Source organism: Halichoerus grypus, chromosome 13, assembly GCF_964656455.1.
Source record: "Halichoerus grypus chromosome 13, mHalGry1.hap1.1, whole genome shotgun sequence".
In the NCBI taxonomy this organism is placed as follows: domain Eukaryota; kingdom Metazoa; phylum Chordata; class Mammalia; order Carnivora; family Phocidae; genus Halichoerus; species Halichoerus grypus.
In genome coordinates, this window is record NC_135724.1 from 20,549,784 (window position 1) to 20,574,897 (window position 25,114).

At 36.8% G+C, this 25,114-nt stretch overlaps 1 protein-coding gene across 1 annotated transcript in view; it reads left to right on the forward strand.

The window, feature by feature from the left end:
* MBD2 (methyl-CpG binding domain protein 2) overlaps positions 1–25,114 on the forward strand; it is a 63,923-nt gene that overhangs the window by 8,759 nt on the left and 30,050 nt on the right. Inside the window, exons 2-3 of the mRNA XM_036091045.2 lie at positions 6,942–7,101; positions 22,822–22,959. Coding sequence (XP_035946938.2) covers positions 6,942–7,101; positions 22,822–22,959 — 298 coding nt within the window. The remainder of the gene's footprint in view (positions 1–6,941; positions 7,102–22,821; positions 22,960–25,114) is intronic.

Genomic DNA, 25,114 nt, shown 5'->3' on the forward strand with positions numbered 1-25,114 from the left:
GAGACACAGCGAGAGAGGGAACACAAGCAGGGGGAGTGGGAGAGGGAGAAGCAGGCTTCCTAAGGAGCAGGGAGCCCAATATGGGGCTCGATCCCAGGACCCTGGGATCATGACCCAAGCCGAAGGCAGACGCTTAACGACTGAGCCACCCAGGTGCCCCTATAGTAGGGCTTTTGATTTCCCTTTTCATATTAAAAAAAATCCTTTTATCCTTTGCTTTAAACATCTACCATCAAAAATTGCTTTTGTATCATCATGAGAGGATAATATATTTCTACCTACTTTTAACTAATTTTTTATTTCTTTGTGCTATAACTGTGAAGTTGCTTTGGTATCTGGTAGGAAGTAGTTTATAATAAAAAATAAAAATAATGTAAAAATGGACATGCAAAATACACATTGCAACTTTTTACTGTTAGATCCTACAGTCATAAACTTACCTGTCAGATTACCATAGCAGTTTCTAAATGCTTTTTCTCCATTCTTATTTGAAGACCAGTAATCTTGTCAGTAGACCACACTTCTGTTGCACTGGTTTAGAGTAAGAATGGAGACTTTTGAGTCAGAAAATTGGAACTTGAGTCTTGAATCTTGCTTTACTGTTTTAACTTGGACAGATTAATAAGCTTCCATAATATAAACCCCCGATTTCTTATATGTAAATCAAAGGTAAGAAGTCTACCTCATGGAATTTTTTGAGATTAAAGTACAATGTAAGGCATTAGGCATGTAGTAGATGGTCAATAGATCAATACAGTGGTAGTTTCTTTCCCTTCACTTAATTAACCAACGTAAACAGAAACATGTGCTTGTTAATTATGTGGAGATTCACAAATATTTTGTTTGATTTTGAAATGTGATGATGGCAGATCTTAGGTGGGTATATATGTTCATCAGAGTTTTTAGAAATATTTTTTCCCTTGATTATAAAAGTAATCCATGCTCAGTTTTTTTTTCTTTTTTTTTAAGATTTTATTTATTTAACAGAGAGCACAAGCAGGGGGACCAGCAGGGGGAGAGGGAGAAGCAGGCTCCCCGCTGAGCAGGGAGCCTGACATGGGGCTCGATCCCAGGACTCTGGGATCATGACCTGAGCTGAAGGGCAGGTACTTAACCGACTGAGCCACCCAGGCGCCCGGTAACCCATGTTCAGTATGGAAAATTGGGAAAATACGGAAGAGTGTAGAGAAGCAGTGACAATCAGCATTATAGTCCTAAAGAGAATCAGTGTTAAGATTTTGACATATTTCCTTCCATTCTGTATGTATATGTGTTTATGTTCTTTTATTGTTCTTTTTATACTGAAAGAATCCATAGGTGAGATCAAGGATGCATATCCTTAAAATTATTTTTTAACATGTATGCAGTGATGTATGCATCTCTTTAAAAAGGTCTTTCCCGTAGCTCTTTTTTCAACATACAGTCTGTTTTTCCTGCCTGTTTTTTATTATGGAAAAATTCAAACACATGCAAGAGCAAAAGTAGTTAGAAAAGTATAATGAATCTCCTATGTGCTCATCAATCAGTTTTAACAATTATCAACTCCTGGCCAAGCTTGTTTCATCGATATTCAGCCCCCTATTCCCCTTTATATTTTGAAATAATTCCCAGATGTATTTAATTTTTGACATTTCCATAAGTGTCCAGTCCCCAATTCAACCAAAATAACCAGTGTTTTTCCTTTTTCCTTTCTCAAAAAGTGAGTGGGATGAGAGTAGGTATAATTCTACATTCATTACTTTTTTATTTTTTAGTGGATCACCCTGGCTTTTATATGATATAGAGATAATAGAATTTGCTATCAGTAATATACTGTTTGCATGTAATTTTTTTTACATAAATGCTGGTTTATGGAATGAGAATGATTGGTACAGAATTTGAATTATATTTAAGGTCTTTTATACCATTTAAAATTGTGTTGGTGATTCCTTAAACATATATGCCAAGGGAAAAGGTGGAATGCTGTCACATTTTACCAGCAGTCAAATTGTAAATAATTTTTTTCCTTAATGACCTTTAAAAATAATTCTCTACTCCTCCCCCAACTGCTAAGGAAATTCTTTAATGCTCAAATTTGCCCAAACTCCATATTTTTAAAAAACTACTTTTCAGTTTTCTGGGGATATATTCAGTTTGTATACTTTAATGTTTATGTTCTAAACATTTCAGTATAGAAATTTTCAAACAGATATATAAAAGTAGAGAAAATCATACAAGAAAGTACAAGTACCCAGTTCAACAATTGTTAATCTTATTTCTTCCATACCCCAATCCACTACCCCTGATTCAACCTTCATTATTTTGAAGCAAATCTGACATTAGATAATTTCATTCATAAATAACTGCATCAGTATGCTGTTTGTGAAGGTAACACTTAAACTTGTAGAAGTTTTATAACCATGCAGAATTCAGTATTTCAAAATTAGAATACAAGAGGATTATTTACCTGATACTGGCAGCAATTGCTATATGGTTCAGAGGAAGGAGACATTCCACTACTTCATTCTGGGAAGGCTTTATGGAAGAAGTATAATGTGAATTGGTATTTCTGGGCTCTTGGGATCAGGGTTGGAGTCATGCATTATAGATCAGGTAAAAGGTATGGTTTGCAAAGGGCCGAAGAGGGAAACCATTCAGCCTTTCAGAATAGAGTGAATAAACCAAAGGTCACTAGGTAAGAGGAGGGGAAAGTAGGGTTTAAAGGTTTGGAGGAGGCTAGATGAAAAAGGATCTTACATGTAGGGCTAAGATGTTTGGCTCCCATTTGCTAATGGGTTAAAGTCATTGAAGGCTTTTAAATTGGAACTGTGGTCAGAGTGGTGTTTTAAGAAGAGTAATTTGAATAGGTGAGAATGCAGAGACAAGCAAATAGAGTCACTTGGCCTCTCCTGGTGATTTAGACCCAAGGTGATAAAGACTTGATTTAGGCAACAACAATGGAAAGGAAGGATGGATTCAAAGGTGAGTATGAAGGAACTGGATTTAGTAACTGATAGAAGATGGGAGAATATAAGTAAGACAAGAGGAGATAAAATCTGCAGAGGAGGGCTGAGGATGGGTCACTTTAGAAAAGGCCTGCATGCAAGGATTGGGAGGAGAGGAATTAGAGAAGGGGGATGATTTGTAGGTAGATGTCTTTGTGTGTATGGCATTCAGCTTTGAAGCAATGGCATATATTATTTGAATTAGTTGATTTGGCAGTTTTCTGATTTCATGTTTTTGTACTGAAGTACAAAAAGTTAATTTTAATTTCAGATCTTAGTCTCAGCCAAAACTTGACTTGTGGAGACAAAGTTAGAGAAATCTTTTTTTTTTTTTCAATATGTACTCTGTAACTAACAAGTAAGCTTTAACATTTATTTATATATTTTTAAAAGATTTTATTTATTTATTTGAGAGAGAGAGAGCACATGAGAGGGGGGAGGGTCAGAGGGAGAAGCAGACACCCTGCCGAGCAGGGAGCCTGATGCGGGACTCAATCCAGGGACTCCAGGATCATGACCTGAGCCGAAGGCAGTCGCTTAACCAACTGAGCCACCCAGGCACCCAAGCTTTAACATTTAAAGGAGTAGAAAACAATAGAAAGTTGATGTTTCTTTATTCTCAAAACTTTTCCAGTGCTGTAGTTTAGAGAATTTTTAGTGTGGAGGTTATTATTATTCCTCACAAAGTACTATTGGCAAGTGATGCACTTCTGAACATGATCTTCAGCCATATAGGTACCATCTGCTGTCCACAGTGCTCCTTGTCACTCATAGGCCAGTTTCACCTTATTGTACTCTGATTATTGCCACCCCCACAGTTCATCCTGTTAGAAACTGGTTTGAAGATATACTTGTGTTTGCTCAGACTCTGGTCTCCTCATAATGTTTGACTAAACGTCATGATGATCCGTGTTACCCAAGTAACATGGACAAAGAGGTTCTGCTCTTTTAGAGGAGTGTTTTCAGAGTGCAGCTGCATAGGCAAGCAACGGGTTTTCAGAAGAATTAATTTTTATGTGGAGACTGGCAGGGCATGTTACAGTTGTCTAGCTCAGGGAATGATGATTACAGGTGAGTTTATAGAGTGATAAAATGTGAATACCACTAAATTAAGACGATCACAATTTAAGTAGTTTCTGGTGTCTCAATGAAGTTTTTTTAGAGTTGAAAGTCAGATGCCAAATAAAATTTCTTTCTTTTTCATAATCTGTGGTTAGAAACCTCTAAGACAGAGTTAGGCTTAAAAGTGCTTTAAACAGTTTAATCAAAATGAAAGCAAAGGCAGTTCAAATGATGAAATGTTCTTATATAAAAAAAATTCATGTCTTTGATTTTAGTTTAATCATTACTTTAGGGTATTTGGAGGGTAGGAAAAGTTAAAGGTGAAATCACAAGTTGGTTCAGGGCTGGCATATCTGGGGGCAGGTGGTAGGGAATTTTTTTTGTGGTTGAAAGTGAAATATTAGTATTTCATTACTGGGATTAGAAGTAATCACTTTGGTTAGAAACTGAAAATGACTAATATCCTTCACTAGTCTACTGGAATTTTTTTAAAAAAAGTAATTTTCCTAAGTTACAGTTTGCTGCTTTTATTTATTTATTTATTTAGTTAGTTAGTTTGCTGCTTTTAGAATAAAAGCTTAGTCACATTAAGTTCTGGTGTGTGTGAGACCGCAACCTACCGCAGCCATCTTAGAGGGCAGACTGATAACGTAGTCTGGGTTAAGACCGGAGCTTAAGTGACATGCAGTCTTTTTGTTCATCTAGCATTATTTCGCCTGCCACTTCCAGGGTCATTTTGGTGCTGTGCAAATATTTTATATCTGATGGACAGAATCCTTACTTAACCATTCCCTTGGGCCTTGCTTTTCTATATGCTTACCTTCATCCTGTGTGGAGGAAGGTCCCTTGTTTAAAATCTCCTGGGGCAGCCAGGTTGACTTTCCTTAAAGCACCAAGCACAAGCTGTAGCAGTTACAGAGAAGAAAATGGCTTGTACCACTGTTCTGAAGGCCACAGTGTGTAGGACGAGTACTTGTAGCTATCCAGTATAGATGCTTCGTAGAATTCCATCTTATGACAGAGGGCAGTGAATTTGGTATGAATAACTGACTGGTAACCCTTTGATATTCCTTTTTTGGGATATGTTAATAGTTAAAACTTGATTTCCACTTTCTTCATCGCTGATTTAGTTTATCAGTAGAGTGTCTCAGGCCTTTCAGTTTCCATTTGTTTTTTAAAATCAATAAATATAGGAACAGTTTAAGCCATATTAAATTGCTAATCTAGATCATAAACTAGGCAGTCACATTTTATGAGTATGGCTATTTAACTGAGTTCTTAAGTATTTAGATTTCCTAAATTTGAGGAGTGTCAAACTGATCCCTAAGGAGTTTGTTCTGAGGAGGAATGCTGTAGTGAGGCCCTGGTCTGCGTTCAGCTGCAGTGGGTAACTGGCATTTCAACTGTTCCGTAAGGAGTGACTCGTTGCAGGGCTCGTTTGAGAAATTAGTCAATTGATTTCTTAAAAAATGACTTTCTAGTTGTCTCTAAGCTATATCCTTAAAAATAATAGTGCTTATCTTTTTGGTAGAAGTTGCTACCTTAGTATTTTCATCTTCTGGAACACTAGTCTGTTGAAACTAAGTCCACTCTTAAGTTCAGCTTTTATTGCACTGATGAGATGTCTCATTAGAGAGATACCTCATTGAGAATGTCGGTTGTTACCTCCATCTGTAGGTTGAATTTTAGAACTTGAATTGTGTTTCAGGAATACTTACATTATGTGATTGTGGGGGAAAAAAATGCTGATATGATCATCTTTTGGTGGCAGAATACGATAGAATTTGTGACAAAGTGCTATGTGTTGGTTTGGATTTGACCCAGAGAGAAGTTTTGCTCTTCCAGGGCAGTATTTTATTGCTTGGTTTCCCAGCCAGAATTCTCTTTTGTCTTCCCCTTCAATTATTTTTCTTTTATTGTGGTCAGTTCATACAAGGTTAAGTTCTAAATAGGATAGGTTGGCTTTTTGGAGAAATATTTTAGAATTCTTACAGTTTTCTTCTGGTACCATATCTATGCTGACTTTAACAGTTGATTTTTAGTATATTTGGCTCAGAAAATTTGTTACATAAGACGGGGGCATTCTTCCTATAAAAATTTTCTTATAGATCAATGCCGTATAGCAAAAAAAGTTTTAGGAAAGACTAGTTTAGCTTTCTGTATAATTCTGGCACTTTTATAATTTTCCTTCAACAATATTTCTTATGAGAAGTAAGTTATTCTTGATAAGGAGTTTGGCTAATAAAACTCATGTCAGCAATATACAAACACATTTGCAAATGTTTGCCTTTATTTCCTCCTTTGAGTAGTTACATTAGGGAGCATTTAAATATTGTCAGAATTCAGCATTTTCTTTTCTGTTGTAAATGTTGTGAGTTCAGATTAGTAGCCCAAAGAATACATGGATTCCAAGTGTTTTTGTGTGTGTGTTTTTAATAAGGATTGTTGGCTTCAGAAGAATTTTTTCTGAAGTGCTGATCACTGCTGACATTGTGTATATGTAATACTTACAAAAAAGAAAAACACTTCAAAAGTCAGTTTGGAAATAAGTTTGTAATGTTGAAGACATTTGCAGTGTGCGTATTGTGCTGTGCGTGCGGTTTGTACGGGGATTCTGTCCGTGGCTGCTGAGTGACCGGTGGGATAATCTGCAGTAACATCTGTTATGTACTCCAGTGGTGTAGCTAGTGGAGTGTAATATTCGGGGATACATTATCTCTTCTTACAGGGAAGTTATGAAATTATTTTAAAACTTTGCCATTTCTTTGGAAAAAAATAAACATGTAAAATTGTGGTGTGGTAACAATTGGGTAGAAAGATGTGAAGAAAGGTTTATGTAGAGATCTAGGGGAAAACATTGTTATCTTTTGTACAATGAATGTCTCTTTCTTCTAGTCCAAGTGGTAAGAAGTTCAGAAGCAAACCTCAGTTGGCAAGGTACCTGGGAAATACTGTTGACCTCAGCAGTTTTGACTTCAGAACTGGAAAGATGATGCCTAGTAAATTACAGAAGAACAAACAGAGACTGCGGAATGATCCTCTCAATCAAAATAAGGTTGGTGAATTTACTTAGAACATATGGATGCTATTTCAGAAGCTCTCCACAAAGTATCTTACATTGTAATTATGTCACTAGAATTTTGGCTGTCTAAACATCCCAGTCTCCCCCCACCCACTCCGCCTCCCCCCCAAAGCATTTGGACTTACAAATCTGATTAATTTTCTGGTAGTTGGTGGTACTTTGCATAAGTAAATTGTGCACAGTTGAAAACAGTATTTCAGTATCTGTCTAGGCCAACACATTTTTGGCCCACTGGGACTGTTTACAAAAGATTTCTGTGTTGATGTTAATTGTCTCATATTTTTTTTTCTTAAAATAGTTCCTATTGCCCACAAAGAGGCAAAATTTTAATGTGGCAAGTATCCTTACCACATAGTTTATGCTTACCTATCAGTTTTCAGAATTAGGATTTGCAAAAGGGCAATTTTTATTTTGACTTTTGAGGATGTTGAGGATAATGACTTTTAGCAGTAATATTCTCATCCTAATACTGCGATAGGAGATTTTTCCATTAGCTCTTACTTTTATTGAGCTGCTGATGGTTTATTGTATAGGAATTTAAACAAGTAGCATTTGAATTATTATGGTAATTTAATTGTATCAGAGCACCCAATATCTTTACCAAGAAAGCCCCCCCATCCCCCGCAAGGGCAGCTAATCTTACATAACCATTTTGTCTCAATTTTTCTTCCTCTAAATTTCAGAGATCTATGTGTATTGCGCCCACTGTCATTTCACACTGACTGTGTGAAAACAGGGGAGGGAAAAGTAAGGGCTTTTCTTTCCAGGGTATATATGACCTTGATACAACCTCGCATGCTGCGTGGGGGTACTGTGTTCCTTTTAGGAACCCTGAGGCAGTGTGTAGGATGGGATGGGCTTTGGAACCAGGCCGGCGTGGTTTGATGTATTGGTTCTGCCACTTACTAGCTCAGGCAGTCATGGATAACTCTTTTTAACATGGCCTCAGATCTCTCATTTGTAAAACTAAGGTAGTGAACTCTTGCGCATTATTGCAAGGAGTAAATAGGAATTTATATGAAAACATCTAATAAAGTATTTGACCCATGTGAGTTCCTTTCCTTTCCCCGCTGCACCTTCTTAAGCACCAGGCTTCCTTGGTGAACAGTGTTGCTTGGTGGCCAGTGTACATGGAAATTTTTTGACCTAAGATCTCTTCCTTTTTATCTTTTTACTTTTCCTGAAGGATTTGGGTCTCTGCTTCATATCTCTCTTTATTCAGAATTCAGCTTAATAGTTTGTTAATAATAGTTTAATTTCCAAAAATTGGTATGCGGGTCAGAGTACATTGTTTCTTCATCGGTTGCATTGGTTCCCATGCATCCATTTACCATAGGGACATCGTCAGGTACCTTGTTTATAGATGGAATGTGGGAACGGAAGACTGAAATTGCTTTCTCTATTGCTTAACAGTGGGATTACTTTGGGTTGATAGCTATGAAGGTGTTAAGGGTAAAAGACAGTGGTGGTAGAGGGAACTCAAAAGAAAGTGAGGACCTGTAGTGTGTATAGCTCTGTGATTCAGCTTAAGAAAACCCTTATTTTAGGTTGATTTTGCTTCTTAAATATACAGAGCAAAATTAAGATTTAGTTTTCTTAAACTGCCTTTTAAAAAAAACTAACCACAATGCTGGGTACCTATCAAAAGGGGTCAAGTATTTATAAAATGAGTGGAATGCTTTCAAGCTGCCCTGTTGTTCTCAGAATCACAGTTAAACTACACTAAATATAATATGAAGATATGTTCCTGATAGTTATGATTCACTAAAAACCAAAAACTAATTCGTCTCTTTAGTTTGTGTGCACCTTTATGCTCTAGCTGCGCTGGACTGCTCATCATCCTGCACCATGGCATGTGCTTTCAAGATTCTGCTTGCTCATGTGCTGTTTCCTCTGCTTGGAATGCGCTTCCCCCCTTCCCCTCCATCTGGTGAACTCCTACTCATCCAAGGCCCAGCTCCATTGTCTCCACCTCTGTGAAGCCTGCCCCTGCATTCTCCAGGCAGAACCAGTCCCTTCTTCCATAATGCCTCCCTGGTGCTTTGCCATTGTATTTGTGATCATCTGCTTCAACTAGACTGTGCGCTCCATGAGGGCAAGGACTATGTCTTTTTTTTTTTTTGTGGTATAGGTAGTCCAAAGCCTAGCACACGGTAGGTACTTAGTAAATGTTTGCTTCATGTTTGAGTTAATATCCACCTCATTCCAGAAGTTCATAGTGGTCATAAATATTGAATAAATTAATATACCATGCATTATTTTGAAAGTGCCTTTCATTGTCATTGTTTTCTGAAGTTCCTCTCTGAATTTGGGGCGGGGGGCATAGTCTTATTTTTGCACCTGATTTTATTTTAATTAAGCAGTCACAAAAATGGAGTTTTGCAGTTTTAAAAATAAGCTCTCTTGGGGCTCCTGGGTGGCTCAGTTGTTAAGCATTTGCCTTCGCTCAAGTCATGATCCCAGAGCCCTGGGATCGAGCCCCTCATTGGGAAGCCTGCTTCTCCCTCTCCCACTCCCCCTGCTTGTGTTCCCTCTCTCACTGTCTCTCTCTCTGTCAAATAAATAAATAAAATCTTTTAAAATAAAAAATAGGCTGTCTTTTGGAGTAATGCCAACATTGAATATCTCTATAGAAGCAGAAAATGTAATGTATTCATGGCTAATTCTGTATTGTATCTTTTTAAAAAATAATACAGTATGGAGAACACTGGGAGATATGAATTGGTAAATAGGAATGTTAGCTAGTTTTGCTATATAGTTATAAATTTGGCTGAAGTGCATTATTGTGTTGTTTTTGAGGTTTTTAAAAACCCTTGAAATAATTTGAAATGTAATTAACAAAATAAACTTTGAAACAGGTTAAATTGTGGTTTATAATGTCTGATTATAAACTGAGATCTTAAATATATTTCATATCAAAAGTGAGTTTACTGGGTGCATAATACTTAAGGTATCGTTGAAAAAATACCTTTTGAAGATCTTTGCGAAGTGGCAGTTATTTTAGGATGAGAGGGTACAGTGGAATGAGCATTGTCTTTTGATTAATATTTGCTGTTTTTGCAGTACCTGTTCCTGCTTGTCTCAGTCTCAGTCTTAACCTTCCTCTGAAAATCTGTTCCGTTCTTGATCATACTGTGCCTTACTCATTTGCCACTACCATAATTATTTCCAGTTGCTACCTCCATCTTTCTAGCTGATAAAGTGTGTCAAGTAGGTTGCTGAAGATACTCCATTAGGTTGATGGAAAAAGACTAGACAAAGATTTGGGAGTCATCAATATAGAGTTTGAAGTGATGAGCAGCTTTCTAAAAGCTTACTCAACGGGAGAAGTAATAGTTATGTGGTGATATTGAGAGCTATGCCTCTCAATATGTAAATAAGACAACAAAACCTTTGCTTTGAAAGCTAAGTATTTAGGCATTCATCCAGGCTTTGATCTTTTAAAGAGGGGAGATGTTTTAAGGTTTCAGAGATATGACTGTCAACATTTTAAAAAGGAAGCTAAGTTCTTAAAAAGGTAAGTTTCTTTAAAAATGTAATTGGAAAAACTAGGATTGGATAAAAAAGAGTACAGTGATTCTGGGTGCAAAATATGTTTTGGGAGCTCCCGTAGTTTGGTTTTGTTGTTAGCAATTCCTTTTGTTTCAGTGTTTCAGATGTGTAAACATTAAACTGAATTTCTTATGTTTCTAGTTCTTAACACTGAAATGTGTATAAATTAAAGCTAAAAACTAATAATATCCAAGTTCTCTAACATTAATGTGACATATGTATTTTATAAAATGCTCACAATATGAATTGGTATGGAACAAGTTATTTTTTTAGATTGGCTTGTCAGTGCTGCTAATACCTTGGAAAGACCCGGTTCTTTCATCATATTTCTCTATTCACACAGATTTGATACATTTGGAAATAAAGAGCATCATGTTGTCTTGAATTGGAATCAGTTGTATAAGTCTCCCATTATTCATTTCTCATGAATTACTTTGGTTTATGGTAGTATGCTATTGTGATTTTATAAACACAGCCTTGGGTTCTATATGGCTATGTCCTAGGTATATAACCAAATAGAATGTGCTTGTTTTAATTATCCTCAACAAAATAATAAAAATTCTTGTAGAGAGCTAATATATCTTGGGGGCAGTATCTGCAGTTTGAGAAACTTAAGTGAACAGGTGGTGATAGTGGGAATCAGATTGGGTATTAGATATAGAGTGGGTGCAGTGTAGAGAATGGATTTGGGAAAAGGTGAAACTGGAAGTAGGGAAGTGGTTGGGCTGTTGGCTAGAAAAGTAATGATGGCAACTAACGCTATAGCAGGAGGTGTGGAAAGGTGTGAGATCCAATCAAGAGAAATCAGTAAGTATAAGTACTGATGTTTGTAGAGAGAGCTGTTCATGCCTGCTGCAGTTTTGGCTTGAGTCACTTGGGGTGAAGGTCGATAAAGAATAGGAGAGGAAGAACAAGTTTGGGGAGGGGGTGAAGAAGACCAAGTTAGAAGTTTTGTTGGAATTCTGAAAGGACCTGGTGCATGCCTAGGAACTCTGAGGTCACGCTTTGAGAACTCCTGTCATTGTAGATTGTCATAACTTTTAGGATCACCTAACAGAGGGCCAAATAGGAGAAAAGTGTCTTGCCACACTGTTGGTAGTGAATAAATGAATAAATTAGTCTTGTGGAGAGTAAGAAGGAACTTTCAAAAAGGTATTAGGAGAATTAAGAAAATGTGGTGTTCTAAAAACCTAGGAAAGAAAATTATTGTTAAATGACGTGACGAGATCAAGGAGTATAAAGACTTTGTAGTATCCATTGGATTTCCAAATTAGAAGGCATCTGATGACCTTTTATAACCAATTTTGAGGGACCAGAAGTCTTTCTTAAAATGCTAGAAAGTTTCTGGGAAATGAGAAATTAGAAGCAAAATGTAGCTGCTCATTTAAAAGTTTTAAAATTTTGATTTATTATTTGATTAGGTAATTTGTACACAGGGTGAAAGGATACTCAATAAAAAAGTCTCCCTCCCTCTCCAGCCTCTCATGTGCCGTCTTCTTCCTGAGAAGAAATTATTATTAATTGGGTTTTTTTGTATGTCCTTCCAGAGCTTCTGTGCATTTACAGACATGTACATATATGTGCATTTTTACCCCTCTCCCCATAAAAATGGTTAGACTACTCTTACAGAGCTTGAATGAGAGGTGGAGGAGAGAGGACAATATTTAGAAAAGAATGCATGACCAAGGAACATTATCATTATTGTTATTTTTTCCTTCAGTGGATGAAAGAGGTCAATAGAGAAGTCAGGCAGGTGTCCAACCTGAGAGTACATTCTTCAGGAGGCCCTCCAGGAATCTTTGAACTGAGTGCAGTATTTTCTGTTATGCATTTTTCTGAGGAGAGAGTCTGTTATCTTTATCAAATTCTCAAAGTAAAATGTAGCTAAGAAAGCTAATAACGACTGTTTTAGAAGCAGGAAAGGAAGCAAGGCCTTGGCAAAAGATTTGAGGGACCAACTCACTTGCTGTAGCTTAAATTAGACCTTTGTTGAACAGATAAGTTATTGAAGTAGTACCTTAGTGGGCTGACTTAATTGTGTCCTTGGGACATGGTCAGTTAACCAGTACTAATGAGCTCTGTGGTAGGATCAATTCTGATTACCAGCTCCTGATAGAGCACACTGTGTGGTAAGAACTGCCCCTTGGATTCTTCCTAGAATCTTTCCATCCACACTGAAAACAGTGACCTCATTCTTTCTACCAACAATCCTGACATATAGAGAAAGTAACTAAAATCTTTTCCAAAGTTGCTGGTGTCCTCTTCATCAGTGTATTAAGCATTTGTTGAATGGAGTGTCTTCTGGTATCTCTCTAGTGAATATAGTTGGGGGTGGAGAGAGGGAGTAAGCAGATCACAGGTGATAAGTTAGCGTTTGTAGGCCTTGAAGTCTTAATAAGCAATTATTGGCATCTCCCTTAAGTGTGGGCCACTGTTCAGTTTCTGTTAATTTGAAATGAAATAGACAAAAGTGGAAGTGAACAGCAAGTAGCTATTATAGTAGTCTGCTGATAAATGATGATGGCCTGGATACGGTGGTGGTGGAGAGTAGTGGGCAGTTTCTAGATCTGTTTTGAATGTAGAATTTATAGGATTTGCTAATGATTGGGTGGGGAAGATGATAGAAAAGACTCAAGTGTGAGACCTTAGTTTTTAGATGAGTGGGTGGATTGGGTTACCATTTACTGAGGTCACCTTAGGAGAGTTTATATGGATGGATAAAATAACTTTTGAACATGCGGAGTTTGTGTTGCTTATTAAACATCTAAATGGAAATGTCCTGTATGCAGTTAGTATGGTAATTGAGAGGTCTCAGCTGGAAAGTCATCAGCACATAGGTAGTATTCTAAGTAATGGGACTAAAGGAGATTACCCAGACATAAGGATCCAGAACCAACATCTGAGAAAATCCAATAATTAGAACTTGGTTAGAGTAGAAGGAATCCGCAAAGTGGGTTGAGAAAGAATGGCTAGTAAGAAGGAGAGACATGGGAGAGAGAATGCTTCAAAAAGAAGAGTGGTCAGTTATATTGATGCCATTGAAGGGTTGAGTGGAGGAAGACTGAGAAACTTCCATTGAATTTGGCAACATGAAGCTAATTAATAACCTTGATTTTCAGTGGCAACAGAAGCCAGATTGGACGGGGTTGAAAATGAGTGAGAGAGGAAATTAGCATGGACAAATCTTTCAGTAAATTTTGTTTGGATAGAGAAGAGAATCACTGGATGGTAGATGAAAGATGCTCATTTGGTTAATCTCCCAATTTAGAAGACTGAAAAGTTTAAGAAGAATGGGGTCTGTAGCACAAGTGGAGAAAGCACAGAGGTCAAGAAAGTTAAGCACATTTGCAGCATGATGATGATGGACCATAGAACCTGTACTGGGTAGGGTAGAATGTGAAAGTGGTTAAGGCTGAGTGAGAAAATAGGACAGTCAATGGATAGGAGATACTGCTGGGGTGAAAGAAATGCAGAGGGCAGTTCTGAGAAAGTGAGCTGCAAGGATAGGAAGTAGGAATTGGAGAGCTGGATGCTTGATTGAGATACTGGAGATGGCGTAGTTACTAGTGTTGACGAGCCTGTGGCTATAATGTTAGGTGAGTGAGGGTGGGCAGAGGAATAGATCAAAGGACCCGGGATGTTGGGTGAGTTATCCACATGGATATTGAGGTCTCCCAGAATGAGGACAAGAGTTGGGATGGAGAGAAAGACTGAAATGGAAACTAAAGTCTAGCGAAGGAAGGAGAAAGGGAGGAGAGGAAGAGGTAGGATAGCCAGCTTCAAAGAACTGGTGTTTTTAAAGGATCAAAAATGGAGAAATTATTTGAGAAAAATGGGAGAAAGGATAAAACCTATACCACCTCTTGGCCCTTGGATATGCAGTTGAGAGTGAGAAGGAAAAAGGGAGAAAGGAGTGGGGGAGGGAGGGAAAGAGAAAAGTTTCATTTGAGAGAACCTGAGGGGAGATAGTATCTTCAAGGGATGGCCAAGTCAGTAAGTGCGGGAGCTGGAGAGAATGTTTAGAGAAAATACTGAGCACGTAGGAAAGCCTAGTCGGTCATTCAGGAGCGCACAGTATAAGGATTGGTGGGACGGGCCAGAAAAGTTTGAAAGCCACTGAACAGTGGGGTAGATGAGTGGATGTGCAGACTGGGGATGAGTGGTGGGTGATAATGTATGATCAGAGGGACTTGACTATTTGGTTACTACTGAGATAGGAATGTGATGTGCAGTGATACTAATTTTGATAAATGTTAGAGCAGAGGGCACAATTGAAAGACGGTCCTGACTGTGGGCTGTCTGTGTGACTCAGAGGAAGACACTGGCCAGATACCTATAGGTATATGTTAAGTAGTAATAGTTGGAGTAAGTCTTGGGACTATTTCTCTTACACTGATAATCTCAAGGCAGATAATACAGATGAGACTCTATTCTTTACATAATAAAATTGAGATGGATATTGTAGACTGCATTGAATTGTATTTTCCACCTATTTAGCACCTATAAGTTTAAAGCAGAAAATGAGAATATTGAAGGGTAAGGTCTGCATAACAGAAGATTTTATATATAATAGACATTTTATGCATCCATTTATCCCACAGAAATTTTTTTAGCACATTCTATACTTAGGCATTATTGCAGACTGGGAATATAGCAAAGGAAGTTCCCTGTCATTGTACACTGTAGGTCAACAAGAGAATTAAGCCCTGCAGAAAATAATTTGTGTGACTATTGCCACAATTCTCCCAAGGATGTGTACACAGCTAGTATCAGCCCAGATGTAAGGGAGACAATGAGTTTCACACAATAGCTGCCTTAGTTTGAGTAGAGCTGCTCCTAAGTATTGGGTTGAAACTCATTCCCATCTTTTGCCGTAAGTCCTTTAATGACCTGCTATTCACTAAAGCTGCAAGAAGTTATTTTTTAAGTAGAACTCTTCAAAACTTGTTTTTAGTGTTGAATTTCAATGTTCCACCTCTTCAATTAACTACAAGTGCTTTTTAATGAGCTCAAAGTGTTGTCCACCTATTTTTTAAAAATATCCCAATGGTCTTAAAAAAAAAAAAATCTTGTTCCTCACTTGGGATTTTACAGTAAGTGGATTTTCAGTACAAAATCACAGGTCCCAGATATTCTTTACTTTTTGCAAAAGCTACGGGGTTTCCACAACTTTATGAATATACTAAAAAAACACTGAATTGTATGCTTAAAAATGGTGAATTTTATGGTATGTGAATTATATCTCAATTTTTAAAAAATCTGAAAGATTGTAAAGTGCTTTGCATTGTTGGTTTTTGATTTTGTGAAAAGGCATTAACTGTAGGCTACTGTACATATTCTGGAACAAATCTGAAATTATTTTTTTTGACGATAATACTGGTTTGGTCTAAAGATACCACTCAGGCTCCCCTCTTTGTGAACCAGGGGATAGCTTTCCTCCTGGAAAAGCTTAATAGGTTTAAGTTCCTAAATTTCAGTAGCATGGTCAAAAACATGTTAATGCTGATAATATTTAGAAATAACTATCTATTCAGAATTTACATGCCAACATGACTATAAAATACATGCCTATTTTGTTAATTGTTGTCTTCCCCCCATCCCCCAGAATGTAAGCTTTGAGGCAGGGACTTTTTTGTTTTGATGATGACCATATACCCAGCATGTGCCTGCACATAGTAGGCAGATTTGTTCAGGTTTTGCTCAGTGACTGAATGAAAGCTGCATCATACATGCATTACCTTGTTTGATCTTCGTAAGAATCGTATGAGTGGTTATTGTTATTCTCATTTACAGATGAGAAAAGTGACCTTAGAAAAATAAAGTCTTTGCTTTTCAAACTGGGGCATGAATATCTCTTGGGGGTGATATGGAAAGCCATAGAATTAAAATGATACTTGAGTGATACTTGGAAGTATCAGTTTTATTTGAGCATTTTGGATAGGTAGAGCAGCATTTTACATCAAAACAAACATGGCTTGGAGTGCCTGGTGGCTCAGTTGGTTAAGCATCTGCCTTCAGCTCAGGTCATGATCCCAGGGTCCTGGGGTCAAGCCCTGCGTCTGGCTCCCTGATCAGTGGGGAGTCTGCTTTTCCCTCTGTCCCTCCCCCTGCTCACGTGCGCTCGCTCTCTTTTTAAATATTTTTAAAAAATTAAACATGGCTAATTTTTAAAATATAAAGTACAAAATTTGCAGGATTAAAGATAAAAATGAGTCCTTTTGGCTCTTGTCATAGAATATGTACAATTCCGAACTGTCATTCAGCTTTAATTCAAAGCCAGGCTGGGAAAAGTGATATTAGAATAAAAAATTAAATTCCTGCTGTTCAAACTACGCTGTGTGAAGGCTTACGTGGTATATACAACAGGGATGGTTTTGAAAGACTCCTCCTGTATCCTTCTGTGTATACTCTTTCCTGCAGTTGATCTGAGCATGCACCTGAGATGGAGGTACACGCTCTTTTTTTCCCGTTCCCCTTTCGTTGCCTACCTTCTCTCATTTTATAGAAGAGCACACTTTTTACTTGTCTGCCATATTACCATGGTGCAAAATGTTTGATCTCTAGTAAAGGAATAATTTGAAATACTGGTGTTGGATGCCAAGAAAATGAATTACTTGGTAACTTGTCTTTCTGCCAGTATAATTCTTTGTCTGAAATTTATAGAGAACTTAATGTAGACATTGATTATCAAAAATTTTTGATGGTTCACTATGCAGTATTTTGACATATAACTCAAAAGAAGTTCAAAGATGGACAATAAAACTCATTCTATTTACTCATTTATGCGAACAAGTTTTCTTGGCGTTCCATCTTTAAAAAATGAAGAATAGGAACAGAATTGGTACTAAATGTTGGCGCATTCTAGCAGCTAGTAATACTCATCCAAGCCCATGAAGTTAATTTTAAATTAAAAAAAAAAAATCTCTTCTTTAATATACTTAATTTTTATTTCACTTATTAATGTGTAATTTACTGTTTTGGGGCAGTTATATACTACTGATGTAGTAAACCAGAAATTTATTTTTTTTTAAAAAATCACTAAGTACTTTATGATCAGAAAAAGTTTTAAAAAATAATCTCATGATGCATAAATGATCAGTGAAAAGTTTTCAAGTTTAAAATAGGAAATAACTTTGGGAATGGAATTATTCAAAGAGAAAAAGGAGTGAAATAAAATGTAACTATTGAAGAGTTTATTCATGTGTAAGTGGTTGGTAGGTATATTTAGATTGTGTTAGATACATCTTAAAATGATACGTTTATTATCAAAGGGTCAATATTTAAAATACTGTAGTAAGTGCATTCTTTGCAATTACTGACATTAAAGTTTGAAATAGTCTTGATGTTAGCTTTGAAATTTAAGTGAGGTATTTTCCGATATTTTTTAGCCAGTAGGAATGTAGAAATGTTTGAAAATCACTGGTTTATGACACATGCTCTTCATCCACCGCTTTAATTATCCTCTTTTCTAGCCTTAGTCAAGTTAGGTCAACTGAAAGGCTACATTAAAATTAGACCACACCGGTGTTTAGTTCCTTTAAGAATCACCGTCTCCAAGTTTCCTTTAAATATTATGTTCTTGGCTTTTAAGGAAGGTCACTGAAAAAGAAAAAGCATTTGAAATTTGCTTAGTATTTGTTTGATGTTAGTGACTTTAATTTTTTTCTAGATTTAATACCAGGACAGCTTTGTTTTCCTTATTAATTGGTATGTTTCCTCCTTTCTGACCTGGTATCTATATGATTTAATGTTTCTCTTTTCACCCAGACTCCTAACAATTTCAGATCCACTTTTGATGCTCAGTGCTAGTATTGATCACTATTAATCTTTTCAAAAGGAATTTTGTTTTCCCCTGTCACTGATTCTCTGTTTTTAAAAATTAATTTTTATTGCATATTCTTTCTGAGTGTACAAAGATCCACCTCAGATATGTATTGGAAAGAGATGAAGTAAACTTTTTAAAAAAATTTAAAGATTTATTTTTGTATTCCTCCCAGCACCTAAGGGGATAGAATAGAGTCTCAAAAATTATTTGAGTTATTTGAGTACTTCCAGCCTAATATACACATTAATATAAAATACATTAAATTTTGATTTGAGGGCTACCCTATATACCGAGATTTATCAAGGTTGGAAACTTTTCTTTCTAATATTAGAATGTGCGTGTTTGCTATTTTAACTTTGTGATACGAGAAACTTCTGTTTTACTTTTTCTTATACTGAAAGGGAAGATTAGAACTATAAGAATAGCTTTGGGCGCCTGGGTGGCTCAGTCGTTAAGCATCTGCCTTCGGCTCAGGTCATCATCCCAGGGTCCTGGGATGGAGCCCTGCATCATCATCATCATCATCATCTTCGGGCTCCCTGCTCAGCAGGAAGCCTGCTTCTCCCTCTCCCATTCCCCCTGCTTGTGTGCCCTCTCGTGCTGTGTCTCTCTCTGTCAAATAAATAAATAAAATCTTAAAAAAAAAAAAAACAACAACTATAAGAATAGCTTTAATTTTGTCCCATTAAAAAAGTGTTTGCTTTATAACTCCTAAGTTTATGGCGGATTGGTAGTTATTTAGAAGGATCCTGACACACAACTGGACATGAACAGTGACTCTTTGGCACTCCTCAGGTGAGAGTGGTAATAAAATTTAGTGTTTCTGTGACAGTTTCTGAGAAAACCAGTTAGTCCAGTTTTTCAGATCACATGCCACTGTTTTGGAATACAAAATTAATTAGTAAAAAATTTGTCTTCAGAGCTTTCAAGCCAGTTAAAAGGAGAAAACATAATAAAAATCAAAATAAGATCAAGAGAAAAGTAACACAGCATCCTCTTGAGTAATCTCTTACTCCATTCCATTGAGGAATGCACTCTTTATCAGACAGTGGAATTGTGTATCAGACAGTGGAAGAAAAAGCCAGCTTTTTCTTCTAATTTTTATTTAGTGCACCAAAAACATAAGTTAATGAAAAAAAATAACAATCTTACCATTGTAGCTCCAACAATTTTCTATGTTTCATACTTCCTTCCAGTCTTTTTGGATTCAGGATTCATTTAGAATAGCCCCTCTAGTCATCCTTTGTAACAACGAGAATCTTAAGAGTCACCACTGTTCGCTCATACCAATAGTTGCAATATACTGTGTCCCCTGATGCCGTCTTGTTCTAATACCAGCAGAGTATATTGTTCTTTTTTTTCTTAAGATTTTATTTATTTATTGGACAGAGAGAGCAGCAGAGGGAGAGGGAGAAGCAGACTCCCCGCTGAGCAGGGAGCCCCATGTGGGGCTTGATCCCAGGACCCCAGGATCATGACCTGAGCCAAAGGCAGACGCTTAATGACTGAGCCACCCAGGTGCCCCAGAGTATATTGTTCTTTAATAAGGAATGAAAACATTAAAAACCAAACAAGGTATTATTTAGTGATATATTCTAACTATAACCAATGACAGGAAAAGTTCTCTGTAAGCTTTAGGATTGAATATTCACTATTTTAGAGTTTGGGTAGCTTCACTTAGGGCTTCAGAATTCTCTAGATATAAATCAGAGGTATGCAAACCTTTGCATCACAGAATTACCAGGAGAGCTTTTTTTTTTTTAATTCATTCATTTGAGAGAGAGAGAGCACACACCTGTGTGTGCGCACATGAGTGGGGAGAGGGGCAAAGGGAGAGAAGCAGAGAAGCAGACTTCCCCATGTGGGGCTCAATCCCAGGACCCTGAGATGATGACCTGAGCCAAAATCAAGAGTTGGATGCTTAACTGACTGAGCCAGCTAGGTGCCCCATCCAGGAGAACTTTTAAAAATACACATTCCCAGGCTTCACACTTTTAAAGATGGCATTATGAGTGGTTATTTTGCAGCCTGCCAGTCAAATTTGCTCACTTCTAAATTTTTTGAAAATCTGTAAAAATAAGGAAGCTAAACACCTAAGAGATATTGTTAGTCTTAATTAAGATGAATATATCTTGGGGCGCCTGGCCAACTCAGTCGGAAGAGCAGGCGATTCATCTCAGGGTTGTGAGTTTGAGCCCCATGTTGGGTGTAGAGATAACTAAAAAAAAAAATAATAATAATAAAAAAAGATGACTGTATCTCCTAAAGGTAAGCACATACATTGGAAGAAACTGAGTGAGATAGAGGAACGACAAGCATGCCCAATACATACAGAGAAGAAGGGATTGGGGGAAGGGGATGTGTGGAGAGGATGGTGATGGAGACATTTAGTAGAGGATCCAAGTAATACCATAATTGTGCTAATTTTCAGTTTAATTTATTCTGATGCTTACCTTTCTAGACATTGGTAACATTCTTTAAGAAGAGGTCACAAACTCAACACCTAGGGCTCAGACAGGTAATGCAAACATGAGTTGTTGAGGAATTTTGCTAAAAGAGAACCCTTGACACCTCTTGTGAGCAGCCATTACTAATTAATTATGGCCTGTTGTGGCCAAATCAAGTCCAGGATTTCTAGATCTTTGAATTTTTAAGAGAAGCTAGAATCTGGATTTTATGTAAAATCTCCAGATTTGTGGATGTTCATTCATTTTATTAGACACTAAAAACTGAACAAATCCAAAATACATCTGTGGATTAAACTTGGTTCTCCTGCCACCAATTTGCAATCTTTGTTTTAGAGTAGTGGTTCTCCAAGTGGTCCCTGGATCAGCAGCATCAGCATCACCTGAGACCTTGATAGAAATGCAAGTTCCCAGGCCCCACCTCAGCTCTACTGAATCAGAATCTCTAGGAGGGAGGCCCAGGAATCTGTGTTTTAATAAACCCTCTGGGTGGTTCTGATGTGTGCTGAAATTTGAGAACCATTGTTTTGGAGTCTGGAAGTTGATAGCACAGTTTTTATCTGAGGATAGTTGACAAAAGTTCATTGAATATCCTGTAGATTTATCAAGTAATCAAAAATATCAGACGTATATTGTTTTCAGATACCGATGACCTTTTATATATATGTATTTTTTTGCCAGAATCAGAATATACAATGATTAAATCACGTTTTGTTCTTTTTCCTTTTTTTTTCCTTCCTTGCCCCCTCTGCCTGTCCACCCCCCATGGCTGTTAGAGCATTCATTGCAAATGAACTTAACAGCAACTCTGCCACATTTTGACTTCATAGAACACATCTTAGATTTTATTTATGGGTTGATTAAAATTAGATAAGTTTGTTGCTAAATTGAGTTCTGTTTGCTAGAATTAGAACTTTCATTTCTAATTGTCTTTTTATGTGGGAGTGAAATTTAACTTACGTGGTAAGTAAGCCTGGCCTCCTAATAGCTGACCAGTTTGTTAACATTTTAATAGCCAAGTGTGCCATTATTTTCCTCCATTCTCCAGTGTTGAGATGATGGCTATCCTGATTGTTGTTCTGAAAACTCTTTTTGTGTTACCCATAAATACATTTGTTCATTTAACAGTCCCGAGTATCATGCTAATCAAATTAATTATGAATTTCATATAGATAATTTTCTTACATTTTAAAGTACACGGAAAGCTTTTAAATGAGAAAACTTCACGTATGTCTCGCATAATGATGTGCTAAAGATGTGCTTTAGAGTATTTATAATGCTGAGATTGAGAAGTTTGGAATAATCTGATTTAAAGTAATGAATAATGGTATTTGTCTCTCTGACTGACTTATTTTGCTTAGCATAATAATCTCTAGCTCCATCCATATGATTTCACTCATATGTGGAATTTAAGAAACAGAGCAGGGGCGCCTGGCTGGCTCAGTCAGAGGAGCATGTGACTCGATCTCAGTCCTGAGTTTGAGCCCCACACTGGTTGTAGAGATTACTTAAATAAGTAAATAAACTTTAAAAAAAAAAAAAAGCAAAGGGAAAAAAAAAAAGAGACAAACCAAGAAACAGACTCTTAATTAGAGAGAACTGATGGTTACCAGAGGGGAGATTGGTGGGGGGATGGGGGAAATAGGTTATGGGGATCAAGGAGGGCACTTGTGATGAGCACTGGGTGATGTATGGAAGTGTTGAATCACTATATTGTACACCTGAAACTATTACACCGTATGTTAACTAACTGGAATTTAAGTAAAACTTAAAAGTAATGGATAATGAATTAATTCATCAAATTATATTTATATGTAATATTTACTAATGAAAACATGCTTATATCCACAGGGTAAACCAGACTTGAATACAACATTGCCAATTAGACAAACCGCATCGATTTTCAAACAACCAGTAACCAAAGTCACAAATCATCCTAGTAATAAAGTGAAATCAGACCCACAAAGAATGAATGAGCAGCCACGTCAGGTAAGGATCTAATTGGTTCTCCAATCTTATTTGTCAGAAAATTCTGGTATTTTTACCAGACATAGTTCAAGTAAACTGGTTAAAATGGAAAATATTTGGAAAGAAAACTGTTTTATGTCCTAGGCTATTGCATGAATGCTGGAGAATAATAATATACTATTTAGTAAAATGTTTTAGGAAAAAAGTTAATTAAAAATGAATCTAAATTAATATTATGGACTACATTTTTATGTTTTTGTGTGGTAATGTACATCAGATTTGCTTCTGCTAATCTTAGTTTTTTTTAAAGATTATCTTTCCAGGGGATAATATTTCCCAAGGGGACGAAGCATGCAGTTTGTGTTGCTTAGTTTAAAAATATTTTCTATTATATAGAAACTACTTTTTGTTCTGATTTCTTATTATATGAAAGCTGTCCCTCCCCTTTTGAAAAACAGAATTAAATAAACTTTGTCAATATGGTATATTGTCCTGTGACTTCCATTTTTGCAGAAATTGAGTTTATATTTCTCTTTCTTTATTGCTTCAAGCTGTATTGCACCAGAATCTGTTCTTAGAAAAAAGTATTATCTGAGAGGCCTCCCTGCTGCTTAATAATGTCACATAGGCCGGGGAGGGAGACTTGACAAAATGCTTACCTTTCCAAATAACCTTGTTTATTCACTCCCTAATTGTGGTCAAAAGTTTAGGTACTTCAGGAATTTTTAGTAGCAATTAGGGTGAGGGAGTGGAGGGAGAAACATCTGTGCATATTTTTTCTCTCCTTTCTCTGCCTCCTCCCACTTACAGATTAGAAATGCTGATTTACCTACGACGATTATCTTTTGCTCTCATATTCCCCCGTTTAGATGCCTCACTCCACCTTTTCATTTGAATTTTGTTTTTCACTAGTCCCTCAAGTGTCTCATCTCCAGACTTCATAAAGGATTGGGCCAAAACTTTCAGACAGTTGCTCTAGAAGAAACTACATAAAGAAATTCAGTTCCCACATCCTCTGTAGTGTTTTTTCCTCTTCAGGTGAGCCAGGAAAACAGAAGATATTTGGAGCCACATTGGATCAGCATCTTGCTATAGATGTCTCAAGATTTGAAGTTCTAAACTTGCTTTACTGTTGGTCCCCAAGAGATTCAACAGGGGCCATGTAAGTGTATCACATCCAATATAAAAGATGCGTACCTGCATGTGCCTTTAGGCTCTTGTCACCACTTAGGTTTTCTTTGGGCCATTCAGCATTCTGTACCAGGCTTTTCCCTTCTGTTTTACTACTGGACCCAGTGATAGTCACCAAACCGCCAGTAGTTTTAATATAGTCATGACAACAGGGAAGGAATTCTGCCATTCTGAACTTTGCCCACCTTGATAAAGCCATTCCCTGATTGTATTCTTTCTTAGATACTGTCTAAAGTCTTGAACATCTTGTCCTTTTGCTTTTTGGTGATTTTTAAATCGTTTCCTTGTAAAGATTTTTTATCAATTGAAATTTTTCAAAGTGTGTAATTGGGTAAGACAGTTTGCTTCAAAAAGCCCAAAAGATAAAGAAAGTGGAATAACTAATAATAATACTTCCATATTGGAAATTTGAGTTGTCTTACTGAGAATCGGTAGTAGGTGGATTTTATCCTCATCTTTTCTTTGTCAAATCATTCTCAATATAGTCTATAAACCCAAATATTTTACAGATCAATTGAGTAGCAAATTATGGTGATTTAAACAGTAGTTTAATTGTTTTCTGTACCTAAGTTCAGTCACAGATTTGAACAACTGTAGTAATTGTATTTACCGGGTCTTTACCTGGCTGTAGAGACACTGGTAATGGAGATTTTTAAAGCTGAACTAGTCAGATCCGTTGCTCCTTATTCACTGATACATTGGGTAGTTTTACATTTTCCTTCTTTTATTAAAGTTTATGACATTGTTTTCAAATGAAAAGAATATGTCAAAAAAGCTAAATCTCATCTACCCCTCCCCGCCCGCCCCCACCAAATCTTATGTCATTTTAACCCAGATCTTTTGAGGGTTTTATCTTCCTTTTAGCTTGCACAGACAGGAAGTGTTAAAATTATTTAGGAGTTTACTTCTCCAAAAGTTTGAACTGTTTTTCCCTTTATCCTCATGTCGCCTGACGGTTTTTGCTATTTTTGATTATACCAAGACA